The sequence below is a fragment of the Dasypus novemcinctus genome, chromosome 1, assembly GCF_030445035.2.
Source record: "Dasypus novemcinctus isolate mDasNov1 chromosome 1, mDasNov1.1.hap2, whole genome shotgun sequence".
Taxonomy (NCBI): domain Eukaryota; kingdom Metazoa; phylum Chordata; class Mammalia; order Cingulata; family Dasypodidae; genus Dasypus; species Dasypus novemcinctus.
Genome location: NC_080673.1, coordinates 115,043,531 through 115,067,745, shown reverse-complemented (window position 1 = coordinate 115,067,745; position 24,215 = coordinate 115,043,531). Strand labels below are relative to the sequence as shown.

The 24,215-nt window shown below is 40.1% G+C and overlaps 1 protein-coding gene across 8 annotated transcripts in view; it reads left to right on the top strand.

Annotated features, from left to right (window-relative positions):
• HERC3 (HECT and RLD domain containing E3 ubiquitin protein ligase 3) overlaps nt 1-24,215 on the top strand; it is a 130,216-nt gene that overhangs the window by 46,835 nt on the left and 59,166 nt on the right. For all 8 annotated transcript variants that reach the window (XM_004480548.4, XM_023585243.2, XM_004480551.4 and 5 more), the window contains 11 exons: nt 357-578; nt 1,475-1,566; nt 2,485-2,615; nt 3,184-3,344; nt 5,504-5,580; nt 9,905-10,029; nt 12,782-12,841; nt 19,085-19,196; nt 19,618-19,807; nt 21,648-21,811; nt 21,949-22,062. In XM_004480548.4, the coding sequence (XP_004480605.1) occupies nt 357-578; nt 1,475-1,566; nt 2,485-2,615; nt 3,184-3,344; nt 5,504-5,580; nt 9,905-10,029; nt 12,782-12,841; nt 19,085-19,196; nt 19,618-19,807; nt 21,648-21,811; nt 21,949-22,062 (1,448 nt within the window). The remainder of the gene's footprint in view (nt 1-356; nt 579-1,474; nt 1,567-2,484; nt 2,616-3,183; nt 3,345-5,503; nt 5,581-9,904; nt 10,030-12,781; nt 12,842-19,084; nt 19,197-19,617; nt 19,808-21,647; nt 21,812-21,948; nt 22,063-24,215) is intronic.

The following is a 24,215-nucleotide window of genomic DNA, read 5'->3' as shown; positions in this document are numbered from 1 at the left end:
TGGATCTCACGGTCTTGGTATGGTCCAAACTAGTTCAGCTTGCTTAGTGGGTCTGAGCCTGGTCTTCGACCTGTTCAAAACTGAACTGACTTGACTATTTACTGTTTTCTTTGCATTAACGTTAATAGTTTTTGGAGGACAGTGAGACTCGGCTTGTTTCTCTGTTGTCATGCCAAGTGGGAGTTTGCTTGTGGCAGTCTTAGAAGTGTCTCTGCTCCCTTGCTCTCAGGTGGGTGGTTGGTTGGGGCAACTGACAGATGGCCCTGCCAGGCAACTGTATTGTCCTAACTGGATAATTTTTGTGGATGGAGCTTGTATCATTTCTGGTAATGGCAGCTATCCTGTTCTCATTTCAGATGGTCAGTTCTTCACCTGGGGAAAGAACAGTCATGGTCAGCTGGGCCTTGGGAAGGAGTTCCCCTCCCAAGCCAGCCCGCAGAGGGTGAGGTCCCTGGAGGGGATCCCGCTGGCTCAGGTGGCTGCAGGAGGAGCGCACAGCTTTGCCCTGTCTCTCTCAGGAGCCGTTTTTGGCTGGGGCATGAATAATGCAGGGCAGCTGGGACTCAGTGATGAAAAAGGTAAGTAAACTCTTGGTAAGTTCCTCTTTGGTTTAAAAGCATATTTGTTCTTTTAGCACGTTTACTGAGCATCTCCTGTTCGCTGAGCGCGTGTTGGGTGAGGGTGTAGCAGTGAGCATCCCTGGCTGGCATACTACTGGGGAAAGGTCGACAACAAACGCAAGTATGTCAGAGGGTTTGAGAATCAGGCTTCCTGTTTTACGTAAGGTTGTGATGGATGGCCTTTCTGATAAGATGTTTGAGCAGAGACTTGTAGGAAGTCGGGCAGGAAATGCACCTTGTGGATATCAGGGGGAAGAATGTTCAGTCAAAGAGGACACGATGTGACAGGTGCGTGATGTGCTCAGGAGTGGAATGAGCTAGGGGAAGGGGACAGAGCTGGAGGGCAGAGGGGTGGGTAGGCCCAGTTATGCAGGGCTCTGTAGGCAGGGAGGAGATTTGGGTTTCTTCCCTCAGTGAAAGGGGAAGACACTGAGGGTTTTGAGGAGTGGAGTGATCCAATTTGACATTGGCTGTATGGGTCAAGAAGCAAGCTGGAGGTCAGTTTGGAGGTAGTGGGAGTAAAGTCGAATTCTGTGTATGTTTTGAGGATGGAGCCAATTGCATTTGCTCATTTTTGGATGTGTGGTGGGAAGTAGAGTAGAAGCTGGAAGGGCATTTATTGAAATAGGGAAAACTGGTGGGTGTTAGAATTGGAAGGTGTGGGGAAACCATGTCTTAGGTTTTAGGTTATTCAATTTGAAATGTCTCTTAAACATCCTAGTGAAGATGCAGGCAGAAGTTGAATATGTGAGTCAGAAATTCAGCGGAATCCCAAATGCTTGCTACCATAGCTTTGCGTATTTCATCTCAAAGGCAAATGATAAAGACTTTCTGATATTTTATTTATATTCTAGATCGAGAGTCTCCTTGCCACGTGAAGCTCTTACGAACACAGAAAGTCGTTTATATTAGTTGTGGAGAAGAACATACTGCAGTTCTCACAAAAGTAAGGGGCTTGAAGTATCTGATTTGTTCTCTGGTGCATCGGTGTTGGGGATGAGATGGGTGATCATCATTGCTTAATTATTTTTGCTAGAATCTTGTAGAGAGAGGAGAAATAGTGTTTAATTACTGTATTATAGTTTGAGCTTGGATGCTTTCTTCAGCTTCAGTTTGATAGTTTTCCAAAGGAATAAAAAAGACTGCTTTTTGTATGACTTTGTTTTTCTTTTTGGTAATTTTGTAGATTCTCTTAGTAATATTTAAATAATAATTTGATCTAGTAAATAAATAAATAGAAAAGATCAATATAAACTTAAAATAGAGTATGTAAAATGATATTCTTTATTCATTTATGTTAAGCCACTTAAATATATAAAAAAGAAATAGCATCGTAATTAATGTTTTAAAAGTATCAACTGTTTGTTTTGTTTCTAAGTAAAGTTACATCTAGAAAACGAAAGTGTATTTTTGTATTGAGCAAATACTACTATAGATTCACATAAATGTAATGCCCAGGCATTTGTTTAAGTACAGCTATGAAAAAAAAGTCTTACCAAGAAGTTCATGGAGTATTTATTTCTTTTATGTGAATAATTGTGCAAAATCATCTCACTTCATCTATCTCCTTGTCTATTTTTTGCTTTGCCTCTAACACATCATTGTGCTTTCTGTTTTTAGATTTTTAGAATTTATAGATGGCAGTCCTTCCCTTGAGCAGAGCTGTTTTTGTTCCAATACAATGTGGTTTCACATTTCTTTTTTTATTCTTTTTCTATTTAATGAAATTCCAAAGAAGTAATCTTGGCAAATTATCAAGTGAGCGTTGTGTTTTTATCCAGGTCATTGTGATACGGATTTTTATGCGGAAGGTTTTTATTCAAACCCAGAGGTCTAGTGAACTCATGTGTTTGTTCCTTGCTAGAGTGGAGGTGTGTTTACTTTTGGTGCTGGTGCTTGTGGTCAACTTGGACATGACTCTATGAATGATGAGGTTAATCCAAGAAGAGTTCTAGAGTTGATGGGCAGTGAAGTAACTCAGATTGCCTGTGGCAGGTGAGTGCTCCCGGGAGCTTCCTGGTATCTGCTAACACCCAGGAATTGGTCTTGCCTTTGTAGTGATGAAGAATGTAGTTAGACCTAACCATCATTTTAAGAAATCCTAACTGTGAATATACTTACAGTGAAAGTTTGGAGAAAGTCCCATCCGAGTAGGCTATGACACGAAAGGGTTTAGGTAAGCAGAGCAATATGGGAACATCAGGCTTCTTTGGGGACAGAGGGTAGCCGGATGTGAGGAAGAGACTAAGAAAGGAAAATGAGAGAGCCCCAAGAAGTTCTTGGAAATTTTGCCCCGGCCCTCCCCTCTCATCTTAATGACCACTTGCTGCAGGTCTTTCAGCTCCTTCCAGGCCTTTTCATTCTACTCATAACCTAGCGCTTCAGAGAAGGCTAGCATTGTGGAGACCAGGAAGAGTCAGCAGATTCGCATATAAACCTGGGCTTTCTAGGAATACTTGCATGAATTGCTGTGCTCAAATGTGGAAGCTGAAGTCCAAGTCTAAGTGTATATCCAAATCTCAGAAACTGTGCTAACAAGTCAATTTAAATTATTTCCCCCCAGACAACACACCCTAGCCTTTGTGCCTTCTTCCGGACTCATCTATGCATTTGGTTGTGGAGCAAGAGGTCAATTAGGAACTGGACACACGTGTAATGTTAAGTGCCCATCTCCTGTGAAGGGTTACTGGGCTGCCCATAGTGGCCAGCTTACAGCCAGAGCTGGTAAGAGTGGTTTTCATAGGAATTCAATGGTATTGAAATGATAAAAACAACTGTTTATAGAACATGTGTCTATTTCTTAACCTAGAGGTCTTTTTGGGGGCAGTGAACACGAGGTTATGGTTTGTTTGTTTTTCACATCAGTCAGTAAATATTTAACTACACACTATGCTCAGACCTCTGTTTTTGAGATCCTGGAGGATAAATAATGCGGAAGATATTATTTTGGTCCCTCAAGGACCCGGGTGTTATTGTGTAAGTTTTATTATACAACTTTATTTAAGTTTTATTTACTGAATGCTTAACCAAGTTCCATTACTATGCTAGCTCTCAAAATAACCATAAGAATGTATTCATCAAATGCAATGAATGTGCCACACTGATGAAAGAGATTGTTGATGTGGGAGGAGTGGGGGGTGGGGGTGAGGAGTGAGGGTATATGAGAACCTCTTATATTTTTTAATGTAACATTTTGTGTGATCTTTGTATCTTTTAAAAGAAGAAACTAAAAGAACAAAAAACCCTTAAGAACTAGTAATTGTTATCCCCATGTTAGAGATGAGGTAACTGAGTCTGAAGAAGGTTAAGTATCTTGCCCAAGATCACACAGGTGGTGAAAGTGGATTAGAGCCAGGTCTGACTCATTGTAAAGCCCATGCTCTTAATATTTTTGTGCTGTGTTGCCTCCACTTTGATATTGCTGTTTTGATCATAATATGATGTGAATTTTTTATATCATTTTTCCCCTTTCTTAAAGATTAAATATTCATTTCATTGGAAGTCCAAGTAAGGCTGACATGTTGAGTGTCTGCCTCATCATGAGACAGTAAATCCAGAGGCTGAAATGGAGTTTGAGAGTCATTAAAAAGGATTGTGATAATTAATTAATTTTTGTTTTGAAGTCTTTAAAGTCATACACTTATAACTTGATTAGGATTTTTAATTTTTTAAAAAACAATAACAATCTTAAATTCCCTACTGGAATATGAGAAATTTAAGTGAACCTTAGTGAACCTGGCTTATAGCCCAAAGTCTGGCACAAACTCATAACTCAATAAATAGATGTAGGATGAATATCAAAAATGGCAGTGGAACTTGAAATATAAAATAAACAAGGTTTTGTTTTAGTGCTGTTTCCTAAAAGCTAAAGAATGGCTTGGTGTCCTCTTCTCTGTCCTTTTTAAATATCCTTTTCTACAAAGCACTACTCACACTTGGAATATATTCATTTTAGGATTACATAAATGTTTAAAACACAAGTGTTTTATAGGTTGTTTTGAAACCACAAATTTTTGAAGTTGAATAATAGCATATCTTATGTGAGCATAGGTTTGTGCTTGGATGTTTGCCACAATGATTTTATTTCTTACGTAGGTAAATTTCAATTTAATATGGTAAATGCTGTGGTTTTAGGAATCTACATGTGTGGGAGCACAGAGGAAGGCATCAAGGGAGTATTCTGGTTAGAGATGAGCTGTGTCTTAAAGGATGAGTTGGAGTTAGCCAGCTAGAGAAGGACTATGGGAGAGTGGGTGGCAGTTGAGTATTGGGGTTGCACAGTTGCAAGAGCACCATTTCCATTATGCTCTAGGAAGCGCCATTCATACTGAATACAGTATGCATTAGGGGTGGTAGAGGGAAAAGGGATGGAAGCATGAAACAGAATAATGTATGAGAAATAAAAGGAGTTCGGTGGTATTAGTGTTCCCATCGGCACAATGTACTGAGAGATAAGCAGGGAGCAGGAATGGGATTTTGCATGGCAAGCCTCATCCTGGCAAAGCAGGACTACCACACTCAGATGTAGAATTCCCTGTTAGGCATATATTGCCATTTACGGTAGTGCTTATTTTAGAACTTTGGGTCAGTGGCAGAGACAGAGTTAGAATGAAAAATAGAAACTAGGCCAGTATTAGGTGGCAGTGGGTGAGGGGTGTAGGGGTGCAGGTAGAGTTAGAGCAGAGTATAGCATTTTAAATATTTTATTTTTAATTGAGGTAAAAACATTGCTGGGCAGAGAGCCAGGAGAGAAGGTTTCCTACTTCTCTTTCATAATTAAAACACATAGAAAACTGCTATCAGTATATTTTAGAATATTAGAAAAGGGGATCAGGGAAAAACTTCAATTATTGAAAACATACTATTGAAAATTCTTTTGACAGATCGCTTTAAATATCATATTGTTAAGCAGATCTTCTCTGGAGGAGACCAAACTTTTGTACTTTGCTCCAAATATGAGGTAAAATTTTCTTTTGACTGTTGTTTTGGGGTTGGAGTAATGGAGAACCATTATATCTTTTAATAATTACATGAGATTAATGTTACTCTTTGATTTCACCAATTTCATCTTAACAAGCAAACTGAATCTTGAATAATTTGTATTGCTCCCTTGAAGTGCTGATAATTTTCCTTGTATTTTAATAGTAGAGTTCTAATTTATAATTTATATTATTTATATCCATAGTTGCTCCAAAAGGGATTTAAGGAAGCCTAGCAAATTCTTTCTATAGAAGTGCTTCCTTTGGTAGTATTTAACTTTCCTTTATTTTTTTCTTCCTTCTTAAGTAGCAAAAAATGCTAGGTATTCGAGAATAATAGGTTTCTTTGTTTGATGTGACTGAGTATATAGTATATTATCTAAAGGAGCTGTCACACTTTTCAGATGTTTTTTATTATTTTTAATCTGCTCATGGCACTACACTAAACTTCTCTCTCTCACACTGTCTCCTGTATGACCGTGGTGGATAAGCCAGGATGAACAGTTAAAGTATCTTTCAGGGTTTTAGGGAGAATAGGATGCGGATCCAGGTGTGTGTGATGGTGCTTTAATTCATTCTGCTTTTCCTGGGCCAGAGAAAATCAGTATGAAATAAACACCGATTTTTCTTTTCAGTCCTGCATCCCCATCCCTGCTCTAGTGCATTCTTGCCTGTCTTCTTCCTTCCCTACTTCCATGGAGTCAAGGAACAGTTAGGGAAGACCATCGTATTCCCTCCTGGCAGAGACTTGAAGAGCCCTTAGTGATGTTAAAGGAGCCAGAGTTGGTTGGGCAGGTAATGAGATACTGCGGACACAGGGGCCCTTGCAGTCCTGGAAACTCACTCTTAGCCTGATATTTTGTCATCTTTAAATAAGGCAGGTTCTTGACTTCTTTTCAGTGTTATTTATGATTTGAGTAGGAAACGTTTGGTTGAAGCCTGAGGCTGCAGGTTGGACAGTTGAAACAGACAATTAAGATATTTTCTGGGTCAGGAGCCTAGAGAAGGCTCTGTTCATTGCTACCATCTGGGTAATTTGGAACTGTTGCTTTAGACCTATTTTAGACCCAGCTTAGATCTTAACAGAGAAATCCTGTGGAAAGCTGAGATTATTCTTTGTTTCTTCACACTGCCAGTAAAGCAAAATAGGAAAAGCCCTGAATCTCAGGCTAGATAATAGCTCCCTTACTTCCCCTCCCCTCCCCTCCCCTCTCCCCTTTTCCCTTCCTTCCTTCCTTTCTCTTCCCTTCCCTTTTTTTTGTAAAGATTTATTTATTTATATATTTCTCTCCCCCCTTCCCCCCGCCCTGGTTGTCTGTTCTCTGTGTCTGTTTGCTGCGTGGTCTTCTTTGGCCGCTTCTGTTGTTGTCAGCAGCACGAGAATCTGTGTTTCTTTTTGTTGCGTCAACTTGTTGTGTCAGCTCTCCGTGTGTGCAGCACCATTCCTGGGCAGGCTGCACTTTCTTTCACGCTGGGAGGCTCTCCTTATGGGGCACACTCCTTGCATGTGGGGTCCCCCTACGGGGGGGACACCCCTCCATGGCATGGCACTCCTTGGGCACGTCAGCGCTGTGCATGGGCCAGCTCCACACGGGTCAAGGAGGCCTGGGGTTTGAACCACGGACCTCCCATGTGGTAGAAGCCCTCACCACTGGGTGGGCGAAGTCTGCTTCCCTCCCTTCCCTTTTTTTTAGTATGTTGTGATAAAATTTTTATAACATAAAATTTGCTATTTTATTCATTTTTAAGTGTACAATTCAGTGGCTCTAATTACATTCAGGTTAATATAATTTTGTCTACAAGTAATGGAATTTCAAGAACTTATTTCCCTAAGAAACTGACTTGAATATTTTCCAGCTTTAATTTCCCTGTGACATTCAAATTGAAGATAAAACTTGGTTTCATTCCTTTTATAAATAGTGTCTGATATATGTAGTTTGATCTTGAATGTAATTTTAATTAACTCTGTTGGGACTGGAAAGCAGCACATTGATGAGAAGAATGTAGAGTAGCATAGATAAAACGGGACAGATTAAAGCTTGAAGAACTGGTAAAAGTAGTGTGTATTAAAAATGTAAGATAAAGAAAAAAGAAACAAAAATACAATATTACAAAGCAAGGTGTTGCTCTTCCTTTTTAGCACTGAAACATATACAAACATTATTTAAACTATTAATTATATTAGGTGCTTTTTAGGTCCAGAGACTAAAGAAATCATGTGGTTGCTCTGTTACCATATCACTTACAGAACCACTTAAAGAACCCAGAAAAAGCATCTTCCTAGTGACAGCCTCCATTTTTATAAAATGCTGATTCATTTATTAATGCCAGGCCTTTAGTTAGAAGAAAGGAGGGAAGGAGTTAGATTCAAATAAACCTTTACCACATTTGATTATAGGACTTGGCAGTTTAGTGAGAATAAACCGTGGCCACTCTTGTCCTTCTATCTTTTCCCCTGGATTGAAGAGGAAATGTGGCTGGAATTATTAGGAGTGTGTGTGTCTGTGTGTGTGTGTGTATTGATCAGTCTGTCTCAAGTCTTGCTAGGTAGCATATTCTTTTTTTGGTAGAACATTGGTTCTCAACTTCGGCTGCACTTTGGATTGCCAATGGCGCTTTAAAAAATCCTGAAGGACACCCTAGACCAATTAAATCAGAATCTCTAAAAAAACATTCATATATGTTAAAGCCCCCAGGTCATCCCAGTGGGGAGCCAATAATGACAAAAAAATTTTTTTTTTTTGGCCTATATGTAATTAGAGGGCACAGAACAGTGGTGATTTTTCATGGTTCTTTAGGTGGTCCTGAGATTATATTTCACTTGAGGTCATCTGTGGTTAATTGGACATGCAATGAAGAATGAGAAAATTGTTCCATGTCCATATTTTATTATAAGTATATTAGAGTCCATATTTACCTGTTCCTTTGAAAGGAGGAGGTAATTAAAGTTTACATAACAAAACTGGTTTTAAAACCAGGATGGAAAGACACACAATTTTATTTATGTACACTCAATCATCTATTTTGGCTTATGAGTTTCCTCTTTTCAAGATGACTTTTGTTCTCTCAAAAGATGTCAGTGACCATTTTTTTTTTTTTTTAATTTTTTTATTTTTTATTGACTTTGTAATAATATTACATTAAAAATATATATGTGAGGTCCCATTCAACCCCACCCCCCCACCCCCCCTCTCCCCCCCCCCAACAACACTCGTTCCCATCATCATGACACATCCATTGGATTTGGTAAGTGTCAGTGACCATTTTAGTAGTTATCAAGAACCAGATAATCAAAAACATTGTCAAGCATCTCTGACCTTTATATGCCTTTCCTTCCCCCATATAATATTTTAACTGATATCTGTGGGAAAGTAAACTAAGAAAATACACTTTAAAACTTGTGTTTTTATGTATAGGTACAAAGGAGAAAAATGACCATCTTATGAACTGATGGGTGAATGCTCTAATATCACTGTTTTCCTCTTTACTAGTGATACGTATAGGAAGTAAAAAGTTCACCTTCAACTTTCCAGTTCTAGAAAATAAATGGAAAACAAGCAGTTTTAGAAAATGAAAGTGCTTATTATTATTTAATCTAATGAAGGATATATAGTGTGCTGGGCAGCCTTTGGGATTTTCATGCCCTTTTGCCTCCTGTCTTATAAATTTCTACCTGTATACTCGAGGCAAGAAATTAAGAGACATGAGTTCTCATAGATTATTTGCAGAGTAGATTATAATTAAACTCTGACTTTTTAAAATAATATATTTAAAATTTGGTGAACAGTTATAGCAAATGAGAAATACCTTAAAAATGTTGATGCTAAGTAGATTCAAATCAAGAAGGAAAGAAGGTTGGTAAATTTGTCTTGGGTTGGTTTCTCCGGGAAACAGACTGGGACTTAGATTTGTGTTCAGAAAGTTTTTGAGGTTAGGGATGAGGGAGGCAGGATTCTACATAGGGAGAAGTTGAACTGCAGTTCAGTTGTAATAGAAACCTCAGTCAATCCCATGGGGAGATCTGAAGTTGAGGCCAGGGACTGGACCTATGAACATCACCTTGACCTTCTGTTGCAGAAGTGGTGAAACAGTAGCCAAAGGGAATTCCTGAAGAGTAGCCCAGCTGTGAGCCTTCTGTAGCCAACACTCCTAGCAGCTAGGGGAGGGTAGGGAGATCTGAGCACTTTGCCAAAACACTCATGACCTAGGTGAAATGCAAAATGGAGAATGTGTTGGGAGGAAGGAGAGGAGAAAAGAGCCATGCTTTATAATGTATCTTTTTTACTATTCTATGTACTCTTCCAGAATTATTCTCCTGCTGTTGACTTCAGGACTATGAACCAAGCACATTACACCAGTCTAATAAATGATGAAACCATAGCAGTTTGGAGACAAATGCTCTCAGAACATAACAACGCCAATACAATCAAGTAGGTTGTTGCTTGTCTTTAGTTTTTCCAAAGCAGATTGGGACTTTTTAGCTTAGTGATTTTTCTTGATTTCCCTGTTGATGCTTTACACACATTAATTCAGGGTTTGGTGTTCTTTGCCCCAGATAACATAACGGATTGTTCTCCCATGCTCACCCAGAATGTGTTCCTTAACCTGTCTTGTTCAGTATGAGATCTAACAAAATCCTGACTGATTAAGACATGAGATGGCATGTTAGCTAAGGGAGCCGAGAATTATTGTTGTTTAACCTTCATGGGTCACTTGATACGCATGTTTCAAAGCATTCCACCTCTGAGATACCATTAGCTTATCTCTTTGAAGCATTTATTACATTTTTCTAACAAAAGGATTAGTTGAGATGGTATTCAGAGTCAAATAGAGGGAGATCCTAAACTACAATGTAAAGTATATACAATGCAGTACAGCAGTGCTCCAAAATGTGTTCACCAAGTGCAATGAATGTGCCATAATGATGAAAGAGGTTATTGATGTGGGAGGAGTGGGGTGGGGTGTGGGATATATGGGAACCTCTTATATTTTTTAATGTAACATTTTTTGTGATCTGTGTATCTTAAAAAAAAAGGCAATTAAATTTTAAAAATTTCAGAAAAGGAAAAAAGGATTAGGGCCTTTTTTCAAGCTTTATTTTTAGAGGAGAATTTTTTTCTTGCTCATTTTTATCCATTTTCATTGGCTTTCTTTGGCATTTCCAATCTTTACAAAGAGTCCAGATCTTGGGAATGAATAAATCATGACCATGTGTACTAAGCTGTGGTCATTCAAAGCAATGGGTATAGTAGACTTTATGACATAGCTTTTAGTGGGGCAAATGACCGGGACCCAAACTTTGGGGCATTCCGGGGTATAAATTTTTTGAGTGAAGCTTTATTGAGGAATGCCCAACGGCAGCTGCACAGCAGTTCTCACCTTCCCTCTAACCTTAGAGCAACTCTGTTGAGGAGTTCAGATTGGAAGGGTAGCTGGGTGTAAGACAGCTGCATGCTAGACAGGAGGATGAACTGTAGATTTACTCTGCTGAGACCTTGGCAAAGTACTTCACCATTCGTCCTGTTTTCGTATTTATAAAATAAAGAGATCGATACCAATCAATGTGGAGGTTCTCTGCCCCATGCACACAATAACCAATTCCTGTGACACTGGGATTTGAAAGAGAGAAAGGGTTTTATTGCCAAGTGCAAAGCAAGGAGAAAAGAAGGCCTATGGGAGTTAAATCTGTATTCCCAAACTGCAGTAACTCTGAGAGTTTTATAGTGTGCAAAGACGGGCAGGTTTAGGATCCTGAGTTTAATGGCTTGAGATGACGGAGTTAGAGATAGTCTCTTGAGCATGTGCAGATTGAATGGCAAGTCCAGTCATAGAGTGTATATAAGAAAATGGCAGCCTTAATATGATGATGGATGTAATTTTTATTATTATAGTAAGCTATAAGTGATATAGGTTAACGTTTAAGCTGCTGTGCCTGTCAGACAGGCCAATTTTGTTTAGAACTAGCTTTGTCTAGTAAGATAGCTTAAGAGTTAGGATGGGTCAGTTCTGGGTTGACTCAAGTTCCTTCCTTAATAAACATTAAGGGATTGTCTATGTGATTATAAGACTTCAAAGTTGTAAAACGTGATAAGGGGGAACAAGCAGGGCCAGTCACAAGTTTTCATGAGGCTTTTACAGTCACAAGGTAAAGTTTATATAGTTATTCAATCATTATCAAAGATTAAGTCATCTGGGTTATAGTTCAGTTAGTTCCAGTAGTTTCAGGTATTTACTTTTGGCTATTCTACAATATACCAGAAAGTAAAAAGTCATCTATAATGGCTCAGTAACTAAAATCATTGTTAACTCTTTTTTAACAAATCAATTTTACTGGTACATATTAACAAGGTATAAATCCATCCAAAGTGTACAGTCATTGGTATTTGGTATAATCATATATTTGTACATTCATCACTTCAGTTGTTGTTAGTGCACACTCATTATTCCAATAAAAAAAAACTCATCACCTCTCAGTCTCTCTGTGCTTCCTCTGCTGTACATGGCTGCTATTCTTTTACCTTTTCTCTAGTATATTTGTATTTATAATTTGTAAAAAACAGTCCTATATATGCAGTGTTAACTCTTAACTCTAGGTTACAAGGTGAAGGAAATGATTTCTAAGCATCTCGTCTCCAGATTCTAAGATTAGTAGGAATTACTGCAATCCCTTACCCAGCTGTGTATTTATCTTATCCTTTCCTTTTCTCTTTTAGTAAATAAGAGGGTGCAGGGTTTCTGTCACACATTTTCACTCTGGGTTCCTAAAAAACTAGCTATTTTCCTGGAACCTGTATAATCTAGGTAATAGGAAGAAACAATCATTTCACTTATTTTCAGTTTCCTTATCAGATGGACAACAAACGAGGGAAGTGATTTTTCTCTTATTAATTTGCAAAGATAATTTCCGTGTTGGGCAATGGTTTGTTTTAGAGATGGGGAGTGTCTTAGATGGCTGGTAGTAGAAAGCTCAGGGCAAATTTTTCTTTCAGTGGCTTTTGACACTTTCTTTTTATTCTAATCTGATTTATGGAAAACCTAAATTCTTGTCCTAGGCTTCATCTGCCTAAGAAATAGCTGCTGTTAATGAAACCCTAGAACAGATAACTAATCTATTGCTGATGCTTAAATAAACCATTTATTTAAAATTATTGAAGGCTTTCCTCCTTTTTTCTTTCTTCACAGTGGTGTTGTTCAGATATTATCTTCTGCAGCCTGTTGGAATGGAAGTTTTCTTGAAAAAAAGTAAGTGACTTAGAGTCTTAAAAAATCTACATGTGATGCAAATATTACTCACCAAAGGTTCTGAAAGACTTTTATTCTCTTTGATGGTGGTTGGACTTAATTCAGTGGATAGCAAACTGATGAATGGCACAAAAATTGGAATGCCTGAGAATGAGAGGACATCAGGAAGGGCAGTGCTGATTCATGCCTAGTTGGCAGAGACTATTTTTCAGAAACAACTGGTATAATGAAAAGTAAGACTTTTCAGGGTATTCTAAAATGGTACATGGATTTAAAAATAAGCATGTGAATTTCTTCATATATAGTGTATTAAATTTTTGTCTCTACTGATAAGATTTGTGAAAAATCCCTTGATATGTTAAATACATTTTATCAGTAAGAACTTGGTCCCTGATTGTCTGCAGCAGTGATTCAGTTTGACTTTATTCGATCAACAGATACATTGTCCAATATTGAGCAAAGAACTCCCCAAATGGCCAGTGCCCAATGACATTCAGTGATATGACTCTTCAACAGTTTTGCATCCATTTTGCAACAGCGTCTGTGAGGCAAAAACATAAAACATCTCAAAAACTGCTTATTCAAGAAATTTAAAAATTCATGGCACCCCATTTTTTCCCACCCTCTGCTGAGCTGCTTCTCCTTTTTGCAGTCAGTGCTGTTTAAAACTATTTCCCAGATGTTACTTGTTTGAGTGGTAGACCTCCAGCCAATCGGCCTCTTCACTAGGAACAAAGGTGTCCTGGGATACTCTTGCATCAGTCTGACCCTAAGAAAATTTCCCAAGGACAGAACCCAGCTTTATTCTTGACTTGTGAGCCTGGAAAACTTTTGACCTTGGGGGAAGGTAGTAAGGTGGTGATAGGTCTCTGGTTGCCAACAGGAGAGAGGGAAAATCGAATTACCTTAAAGTCTCCTTCCCATCCTCTTTTTCATCCCCTATTGCTGCCCTTCCATCTGGCTTATTCGGGATCCAGCCCACACCCCCTTCCCTTCCCTTCCCTTCCCTTCCCTTCCCTTCCCTTCCCTTCCCTTCCCTTCCCTTCCCTTCCCTTCCCTTCCCTTCCCTCCCCTCCCCTCCCCTCCCTTCTCCATCTACCTCTTCTTCCCTCCCCCTCCCACCCCATCAACAAACATTGAACCTTGACCATGTATCTTGTTCTGTGTCAGACACTGAGGATGTGGCTGTGAGTGAAACAAAGTTGGCCATTAATGAATCTACCACAAAGTCATTTGGAACCTATGACACCTCCTCTCTCCCACCCTGTACAGTGCTTGCTCAGATGATCATCAGAAACCCATGCTTTTTTCTTTCTTTTTTCATTTTGGGTTTATTTGGGGACACCCATATATCACAAGTTACTTATTTTGAAAAGAGATGACCTGGAATAAACTATGATTCTCTTTATGCCGCAGAATACCTAATCTCATTAAATCTCCCTTATTTTTAAATTTTGGCTATTAATTGAGTCACCCAAAACATGACTCTTGGAATGATTTAGCCATGGAGCCTTATTTATTTATTTTTTTTTAAAGAGTTATTTTTATTTATTTGATTCCCCTCCCCTCCCCCGGTTGTCTGTTCTCTGTGTCTTTTTGCTGCGTCTTGTTTCTTTGTCCGCTTCTGTTGTCATCAGCGGCACGGGAAGTGTGGGCGGCGCCATTCCTGGGCAGGCTGCTCTCTCCTTCGCGCTGGGCGGCTCTCCTTACGGGTGCGCTCCTTGCGCGTGGGGCTCCCCTACGCGGGGGACACCCCTGTGTGGCACGGCACTCCTTGCGCGCATCAGCACTGCGCATGGGCCAGCTCCACACGGGTCAAGGAGGCCCGGGGCTGGAACTGCGGACCTCCCATGTGGTAGACGGAAGCCCTAACCACTGGGCCAAAGTCCGTTTCCCAATGGAGCCTTATTTTGACCTCTGAGCAAATAACTTTCTCTAACCATCTAACTGATAGAGAAGGCCCTAGATATCCCTCCTCTCCAGGATGGTATTTCTTGGAATCTGGCGTCACAGAGGCTTGATATATCTTCTACTTAGATTGCTTTTCTCTTCTGTGTGGCTGAAGAGTTGGTGTGGTAAGAAGGAGCTACCTCTTTGTTGGAGGTTGTTACTTTTAGGGCAAGTAAAGCTGGGAGTGCTTTAGACCTTGGAGAAGTTTTCTCTTCTCTTCCTTTCCTTAATATCTTCTCCACTGGTATGGACTCACCCAGCTGATTTCACACTCCTTAATTAGCATTTGCCTCCAGGAAAAGGTATTCTGAATTATCCTGATGTTGGGCTTCTAGTACAGTGGCTCTCAACTTGGGTAATTTTGCCCTCCAGGGGACATTTGGCAATGTGGAGGCTAGGGAGCTGCTAAATTGCTAAAACCTTCTGCAGTGTACAGGACCCCTACCCCCACCTGTCCAACAAAGAATTATGTGGCCCTAAAAGTCAAGTGCCAAGGTTGAAAAACCTGTTGTAGAAGAGTTGGAAATGGCTCTTGGCCAGACTTCTCAGGTTATTCATCTCTATTACTATGGATTTAATAGAATTGTACATAAAGCTTTTTTTACCCTCGTCCCCCCCCCCCCCCCTTATCCAACCTCTGCTCTATTTTAGGAGGGGCCTGGTCCTCCAGCTTATACACAGTGCACCCAGGAAACTTAAATGCAGGCCAGTTTTTATAAAGCAATAAATACATATAGATAACACATTTTGGTTTTGTTCACAACATAGCAAAGCACCTTTACATGTGTGGGAAAACAGAATTGACTTCTATGCTTTGGACTGACTGACTTGAAAGAATGAGTAACAACAATAAAAAAAAAAAAATAACCCAGCAAACAAAGTCCAAGCCATTCCTCTTGATTTGGCCTTTTGCATTCCAATGCATATAATCATGATTTATTTATTTTTAATGTTGGAAGCACTACTTATACTATTATCAGTTTTAGTATTGCTGTCAGAGGTGTTAGTGGAACACTCTGGATTCTGGGCTTCTATGTTCTTGGCTGTGTCGTATAAAAGATTTTAAGGACGCACCATCGGGTGGGCAAGGGAGTAAAGAGTTTATTAAGAAGTAGAAGAGATAAGTACACAACTTGATACATGGGTTGTGGGTGCACTACAGGATGAGTCTTGCAGGTGGGGCCCTGGGTTGGGCCTTTTTGTTTTTAAAGATTTATTTCTTCCCCCTGCCCCAGTTCCCCCCGTTGTCTGCTCTCTCTGTCTATTCGCTGTGTGTTCTTCTGTGTCTGCTTGTATTCTCATTAGATGGCTCCAGAAACTGATCCTGGGACCTTCCGGAGTGGGAGAGAGGTGATTACTCTCTCGTGTCACCTCAGCTCCCTGTTCTGCTATGTCTTCTTATTTCTCTCCCCTGTGTCTCTTGTGTCATCTTGCTGTGCCAGCTCTCCATGTCGGCCGGCACTCCTGTGCAGGATGGCTTTTCCCGTGTGAGGCGGCATTCCCACGTAGGGTTCTTTCCTGTGTGGGGCCACATTCCCGCATGGGCCAGCTCACCACACGATCCAGCTTGTCCTCACCAGGAGGCCTGGGCACCAAACCCTGGACCTCCTCTATAGTAGACGGGGGCCCAATGGTTGAGCCACATCCGTTTCCCGGGGTTAGGCCTTTTTAAAGCCTTTCCTCCTCCCCTTCCTAATGTTGGGGAGGGGCTCCAGCTGCTAGCTGTTCTGATTGGTTGCCTTTGATGTCCCCCCGTTAGCTCTCAGGGGTCCAGTGAGGAGGCCTGTTTGGAGTTTTCTGGGGCTTTCCTTTGACTCCGGAAGGAAGTCCAAAAGGGACCTCGTGGCCAGGGTCTCGGGCGGGTCTTTCCAGCTTTGTTCTTCAGTAGCAGCTTTCCCCTCTGGTTCCCAGGTGGGGTCTCACAGGCATGTTCTCTGCCGGGTCTCAGCCATGACTTGTCTTCCCTCTTTCCAAACTAACCTACCTCAGAGGGTGTTTAAAACTGTCTGAAGATTTCCATAATCCATAACAGAAACCTGTTTTGCAAATAGATAGCCCTTTTGTAAAATTGATAGATATGACATGTCCAAGAGCAGGAATTAAAGAGAGATTCACAAATGCATTAAAATGGTAAGATTTTTATGGCTACGAGTCTCTAAAAAAGAGTCTGGAGGCTGTCAGAAGGATTGCCCTTATGCACAACTGAGCAGAGTCTAAGAGACAGATAAAGTAGATACAACCCCAGGTATTGGTTCCTTGGAGGGCTAAAGAGACCCACGGGTTCTATGGTCATGGCAGAAGAGGTTCACTGCCATGTCAGATGGCCCTTCTTTGGAGCTGGTGTTTCTGCATGATGAAACTGGACTCAGATGGGATCTCTTTTCATAAGACTTTCATGCTACTTTACTGGAATTGTAGTTGGTGTTGGGGTTTAAGATATAATTAGGGGATTTGAATCTCTGGACTGACAATATGATAGCCAGGCCCTGAGCCTCAACAGACTCCAGCTCCTACAATCTGATTTATTGGACTCACCTCACTCAGCTAAGATGGAGTTGAAGAAGGACAACCACCACACCATAGAGCCTAGAGAGCCTACAACTGAAAGCAGGAGGATTGCATCCAGTATCCATGTGGAATCTGAGCCTTCTCTTGACATAGAGGTGCAACTGACACAACCAATCCAAGGTCCACAGAGAAAAGGTGGCATTGGAGTGGGAAAAGTGGACATGGTGGCTGATGGGTATGGGGAATGGCAGGAAGAAATGAGATGTAGAGGTGCCTTTGGGACTTGGAGTTGCCCTGGACGGTGCTTCAGGGGCAATCACCGGACATCGTAAATCCACCCAGGGCCCACTGGATGGAATGGGGGAGAGTATGGGCCATGATGTGGACCATTGACCATGAGGTGCAGAGATGCCCAGAGATGTACTTACCAAATGCAATGGATGTGTCATGATGATGGGAGTGAATGTGGCTGGGGGGGGGGGTTGAAAGGGACCTCATATTTTTTTTTAATGTAATATTTTTACAAAATCAATAAAAAAAATTTTTTTTTAAATGGTAAGATTTTATTTAAGGTTAAGAAAATGATTTGGTTATCAGAAAGAAAGGGAAGCCGATGTGGCTCACTAGTTATGTGCTGGCTTCCCACATATGAGGTCCTGGGTTCAGTCCCCTGGCCCAATAACTCAAATAAAAAAACAAAAACATTAAAAAAAACTACCATGAGATACCATTTCACACTTTACTGAAAAAACAGTAGCAGTGAAACTAATGCTTGGGTGAATGTAATTGTATCCTTCCTGTTATGAGAGAGATAACTTTGCATTTATTATAGCTCAGTTTTATTTTAAATGCTTTGAGACTTAAACAAGGAGGTTCTACTTGCTGTTTGTTGATGAGTGGGCCAGTTTGCACAGGGTATATTTTTGCACCTAGGCACAGCATCAACATTTAGGTCAATGTACCATAATAACAGAAAAAGGCAAAAAAAATACCACAACTAAAACAACACACACACACACAAAACCCACAAAACAACAACAACAACAAAAATCCATGAATATAATCCAGGAAATAATACTGCTTAACTTTAAGACCACCTCAACTTGAAATGATGATTCTTGTACTTTGACTTGAAGGAAAAAAGACTTAAAAATCTTAAGATTATTTTGAAAATGGAATTCCACAGAGGTTTATTCTTTTGGCTTCCTCCAAGTATAGTATTTTTGTGGATATTGTCTGTCAAATCAAGTATAAATCTGATTAGTCTGGGAGGCGGACTTGGCCCAGTGGTTAGGGCGTCCGTCTACCACGTGGGAGGTCTGCGGTTCAAACCCCGGGCCTCCTTGACCCGTGTGGAGCTGGCCCATGCGCAGTGCTGATGTGCACAAGGAGTGCCTTGCCACACAGGGGTGTCCCCGTAGGGGAGCCCCACGCTCAAGGAGTGCGCCCCATAAGGAGAGCCGCCCAGCGCGAAAGAAAGTGCAGCCTGCCCAAGAATGGTGCCGCCCAGGCAGAGAAATGACACAAGATGATGCAACTAAAAGAAACACAGATTCCCGTGCCATTGACAACAACAGAAGCGGACAAAGAAGGCGCAGCAAATAGATACAGAGAACAGACAACCGGAGTTGGGGGGAGGGGAGAGAAATAAATAAATAAATAAATCTTTTAAAAAAAATCTGATTAGTCTGAACAAGACTGTTTTGCTTACATATTTATAATTACTATCAGGTTGTTTGCTTTGTTTTTCTTTTATTAATACTTGTTTTGTGTTTGTTTATTTAGAATTGATGAACATTTTAAAACAAGTCCCAAAATCCCTGGAATTGACCTAAACTCAACTAGAGTATTATTTGAAAAGATAATGAACTCTCAGCACACCATGATTCTAGAACAGGTATTGTCCTTACATCTGTAAAGTGCAATCTTAAAATACATTTTGCATTGCAGTAATTCAACTTTTAAGAGGAAAAAAATATAAGATGAAAAGGCGAAATCTTGTAATGTCAAAATGCGAAAGTGTTGTATAAATCTTAACTTTATAAAATATTCATTTGGGAATTTGATCAACTTTTAGCTTTCTTTTTGGCTTCCATCTTTCTAAGAAAATATCTCTTCCAAAATGTAAGCTTTGCATGACAGTGATCTTTGTCTCCTTGTCTTTTTACTGATGAACCTAGACCAGTCCCTGGCTCATAGTAGGTGCTTAATGAATGAAAGAGAGGTGAGAGTCTGTCAGATAGCTTATGGATTTAGAGATAAGTTAATGAGGATCTCAAGTATGTTTCAATTTCTCAATACTCTTTTCTTTTATACAGATCTTAAACAGCTTTGAAAGTTGCCTGATTCCCCAGTTGTCCAGTTCACCTCCAGATGTTGAAGCAATGAGAATCTATTTAATCCTACCTGAGTTTCCCCTGTTCCAGGATTCCAAGTATTATATAACATTGACTATTCCTTTGGCTATGGCCATTCTGCGGCTGGATGCAAACCCCAGCAAAGTATTAGGTGAATTTGCTAAGCTCGCTACCAGTGGTTTTGTACTTTTTTGTTGATGTGATGACTGGAAACGGCTCTCAGTGCATTGAGATCTGAGGATATGTTTGTTGCTATTTTAATATCCTTAACAATTAAACTGTTTCTTGCTTTACTATTAGTTTCTAGCTAAGCATATTTACAGTTTGAGCAAATTGAACCATTATTTAGGTTATTTGAAATGATTCATGCCAGATTAATCTTGATTTTAAAATATTTACATAGTTAGATTATTCAACTTTAAACTCAATTTTTTCTCCCCTTCCACACCTGCTAGTAGTTAATAGTCCTTCAAAAATGAGTGGCCGTCTGTTTTTCTTTTTCCTATACCTAATTTAGGGGGTGGGAGTGAAATGAACAGTTTTGGTGATTCAGAAGTCTTCAAAAAAGAAAAGAAAGAAAATTATCTAGAGGGGACTTACCAAATGTTTTTTTTGTTTTCTTTTTTAGGGGACAGTTGAGTCCACACTGATTTTTGCAGGCTACAGAGACTTTGCTGAGATAAGAACCTTCTGTTCCTCAGTGAATTGGAGAGTGTCTCTCAAGGGAGTAGCGCCTGAGATGTTTTTAATAATCAAGTGCAGAAAGTCTGTCTCCTGGCTTTTTTCTTTTTCATTTTTTTTTTTAATAACTTTTTCTAGGTGTTCATTGCATCTCAGTAACTTCTGTGTTTCAGATGGACTGGGATGTTACTTAAGTGTGGTCTCCCCATAAGTAAGAAACCCTTGTTACTGAGAATGGAATATTGGCTTTTCCACATTGCATCCAACTTTGCAGAAGAGATAACAACAGAAATAATAATGAAAGCACTAGTAATATGTTAGTATTGTTAAAAATAAATTCAAAAGCCCTTCGAGACACATTTTCTCAGGTGTTTTAATAGACTGTGAGGAGGAAAGAAGGAGATCTGTGAAAAAATTTTACTTGACTTTTACATTGTGGGTTTTTAAAATTTTTATTTTCCTAGGTAGGATAGCACAAAGAAATCAGAATTACTCAGTTTTCCACTTAATATTTTTCACTTCTTATAACAGAAATTGAAAAGAATACACCAAAGTAGAGGAAACACTATATATATCTGTCAGCCAACTTCAGAGATTATCAACATTTTGCCCTTTTTGTTTTGTCTTTTTCCCCTTTTCTCACCATTATCTTTCTATTTTTACTGGAGTATTTTAAAGAAAATCTCAGATCTCATAGTATTTCTCAGCTATTATAGTATTTCACCCTCTAAATATTTCAGAATGGCTGAATTTGTTTCTGACAAAGCAGAAGCCAATGATATGGTCTTCTTGTCTGGTTACGAGAATTCTTTAGTAGGAAACAAATAATATTTTGCAACTAATAATGCCTCCTGAAGGGAATGAATGATTATTTGACATATTTGTGCTGCTTCTAGGGCGTATCTTCACTTGCTCCCCTGGTACAGCATTTAAGTGGCAGGCGAAAGCAAGGCTGGAGAGGACTAGGATATATAAGTGCTTTTTAGAGTAATTCTGTGGCTATCACTCTTACCCCAAATATGTGCCTTAAAATCTGGTCCACATGTAACCTTGGAATTGAACTTTTAGGTTAGCCTTCTGAATGAGTCTTTGAGGAAATAAATCACATCAAGTTTGACAAAAGAATTCTTACACAGCTGTTACTCTCTCCAGGAATGCATTAATGGGTTATTTTTAAAGTTAGTTTTGGGAAAATGTAATTTAGACTAATGTTCATCTTCTAACTGGAGCAATTTTTAGCTGCTAGGCAGAAGATATAAATACTTGATCAAGATTACATGTTGAAATATGTCTTTTCTTTTTCTCTAAAGATAACTGGTGGTCTCAGGTATGCCCGAAATATTTCATGAAGCTGGTAAACCTCTATAAAGGTGCAGTTGTTTATCTACTGAGGGGAAGAAAGACATTCTTAATTCCTGTACTATTTAACAATTATATTACAGCAGCTCTCAAACTCTTGGAGAAGTTATATAAGGTGAGCATAGAGAGGAGCCAGAGGGGATGGGGATGGGAATAGATGGTAGGGCTTATTAACGCCCTGCTGAGATGTTCTGTGGGAAGCCATTTTCCAGTTGTCTGGATTTTAGTTGTCCTTATTCTGTTCTTTATCAGGTGAACCTTAAAGTGAAACATGTGGAATATGATATATTTTACATTCCGGAGATTTCCAGTCTCGTGGACATTCAGGAAGACTACCTCATGTGGTTCTTGCATCAAGCAGGGATGGTAAGAGTTCCTATAAAGCCTATCATTTCCATGAGTACAAATCAAGTACAAAAAAGCACACTTGAATCTTATAATTTGTCCTTAACTTTGGGGTTAGTGTCGCACCTGTGCTTTATCCAGGTGACTTTTGCATTCCTGAAACTTTGGAGTGCTTTGAGTGAGCATAAATGGTCAAAGGGCTCATAAACGTAGTCACCCAGAATGTTATAAAGTTCAGTTATTTTTCAGCATTTAAAAATCAATATGTTACACATAACAATATGAATTTCCAGCTTAAAAAATGGAAGATGTGTCAACACTGGGCCTTTCTTTCCAGATGGCCCCAATTGTCTAGAGTGTATAGTGAGTCTTTAGATGAGGCATCTGTTTGCCAAAATCCTCACTGCAACTTGATTTATCCCTGACATTGAGGAAAGGATCATTTGCTAATTATTGTCATCTAATAGCCAGCCTCCTTCAGTCACCTGTCAGTTGCCAGGACCCTGTAGTCACCTAGATTTAGGATTTTGCGTGTGAAAATGTCACACATCTCTGATCTAGCTCCTGTCATTTGTTCGACATGCCATTCAAGGCACTGCAGATTCCTGAGGCCATGCCATCCCCGGCTTGGCATCAGTGTTCAGTTTGGTTGCAGACTGGTTTGAGACAGGCATGGCTCTTTGGGATCCCCCATCTGTGAGTATGTGTACATTTGAGAAACAGGGTCCTTCATGCATGGCACATGAAAGGTGCATACAAACCACTTCCCGGCATCAGTTGAGGACACAGACCTGCTGGCCATGGGGGCCCAACACTCACTACTGAAGCTGACTATTTCTGTCTCTTCTCTATATGGTTTGGTTGGAACAACATTTTACTCATGAAGGATCCTGTTTCTTCTTTCTGGGAACAGATGTAGCAGGAGTGGTCAAGGTACACACTGAACTAAACAGTTCCTGGGAATATTTATATGTGTTCAGGGAAAAAGGGGGAGGAATACATGAATAGACCACTGTGCTGTCAGATGTTTTATATCATGATGCCCCAAAGAAGGAAGTTGGCCCACATTCCCTTCCCATGGGCAACACATCTGGTTCCGAGCAGAGGGTTCATTTGAGGGTCTCAGGGAAAGGCAACAAGCTGTGTTCAGACCATCCCTTTCCAGTTTCCCTGTAGGGTTTTTGGAGGTCACCAGTGATGTCTGTATTAGTCAGCCGGAGGGGTGCTGATGTAAAGCCAAATCTGTTGGCTTTTATGAAGGGTATTTATTTCGGGTAAGTGCTTACAGTTACAAGGCCCTGAAGAGTCCAACTCAAGGTTACTTTCTCATCAAAGCCAGTTGCCACGTGTTGAGGCAAGGTGGTCACTGCTCTCTGTCTGGTCTCTTAGGGCTTCTACATCAGTCTCTGGCATAGAGCTCGTTTCTTTGCCTTCTCAGCTGCTCTGTTGTCTTCAGCTACAAACTATCTGTCAAATGACTCATTTCTCCCGGGGCAGCAGAACCAAACATAAAACAGAGCTCTCTCTCTCTTCTTGTGTATCTCCTTGAGTGAATGTCCATTTATATAGGCCCACCAAGGGGGCAGGGGCTCAACCTGAGTCACCATCTTCCTGATGTGGTTGAATCAAAAACCCTAAATTGATTTTATCAAGTAACTTGAATCTTTTGAATTTAATGCAGTCAAAGGGTATCCCACCCAGAGGAATAGATTAGTTACAAACATAATCTTTCTCTTTCTGGGATTCATAAATAATCTCAAACTGCCACAGTATCTCAAACCAAGGCATTTAAATAGGTTTTTTTTTTTTTAAAATTATTTATTTATTATTATTTTTTAATTACATTAAAAAAAATATGAGGTCCCATTCAACCCCACCGCCCCCGCCCCCCACTCCCCCCACAGCAACACTCTCTCCCATCATCATGACACATCCATTGCACCTGGTAAGTTCATCTCTGAGCATCACTGCACCCCATAGTCAATGGTCCACATCATAGCCCAGACTCTCTCCCGTTCCATCCAGTGGGCCCTGGGGGATCTACAATGTCCCGTAATTGTCTGTGAAGCACTATCCAGGACAACTCCACGTCCCGAAAACGCCTCCACATCTCATCTCTTCCTCCCGTTCCCCACACCCAGCAGCCACCATGGCTACCGTTCCCACACCCATTC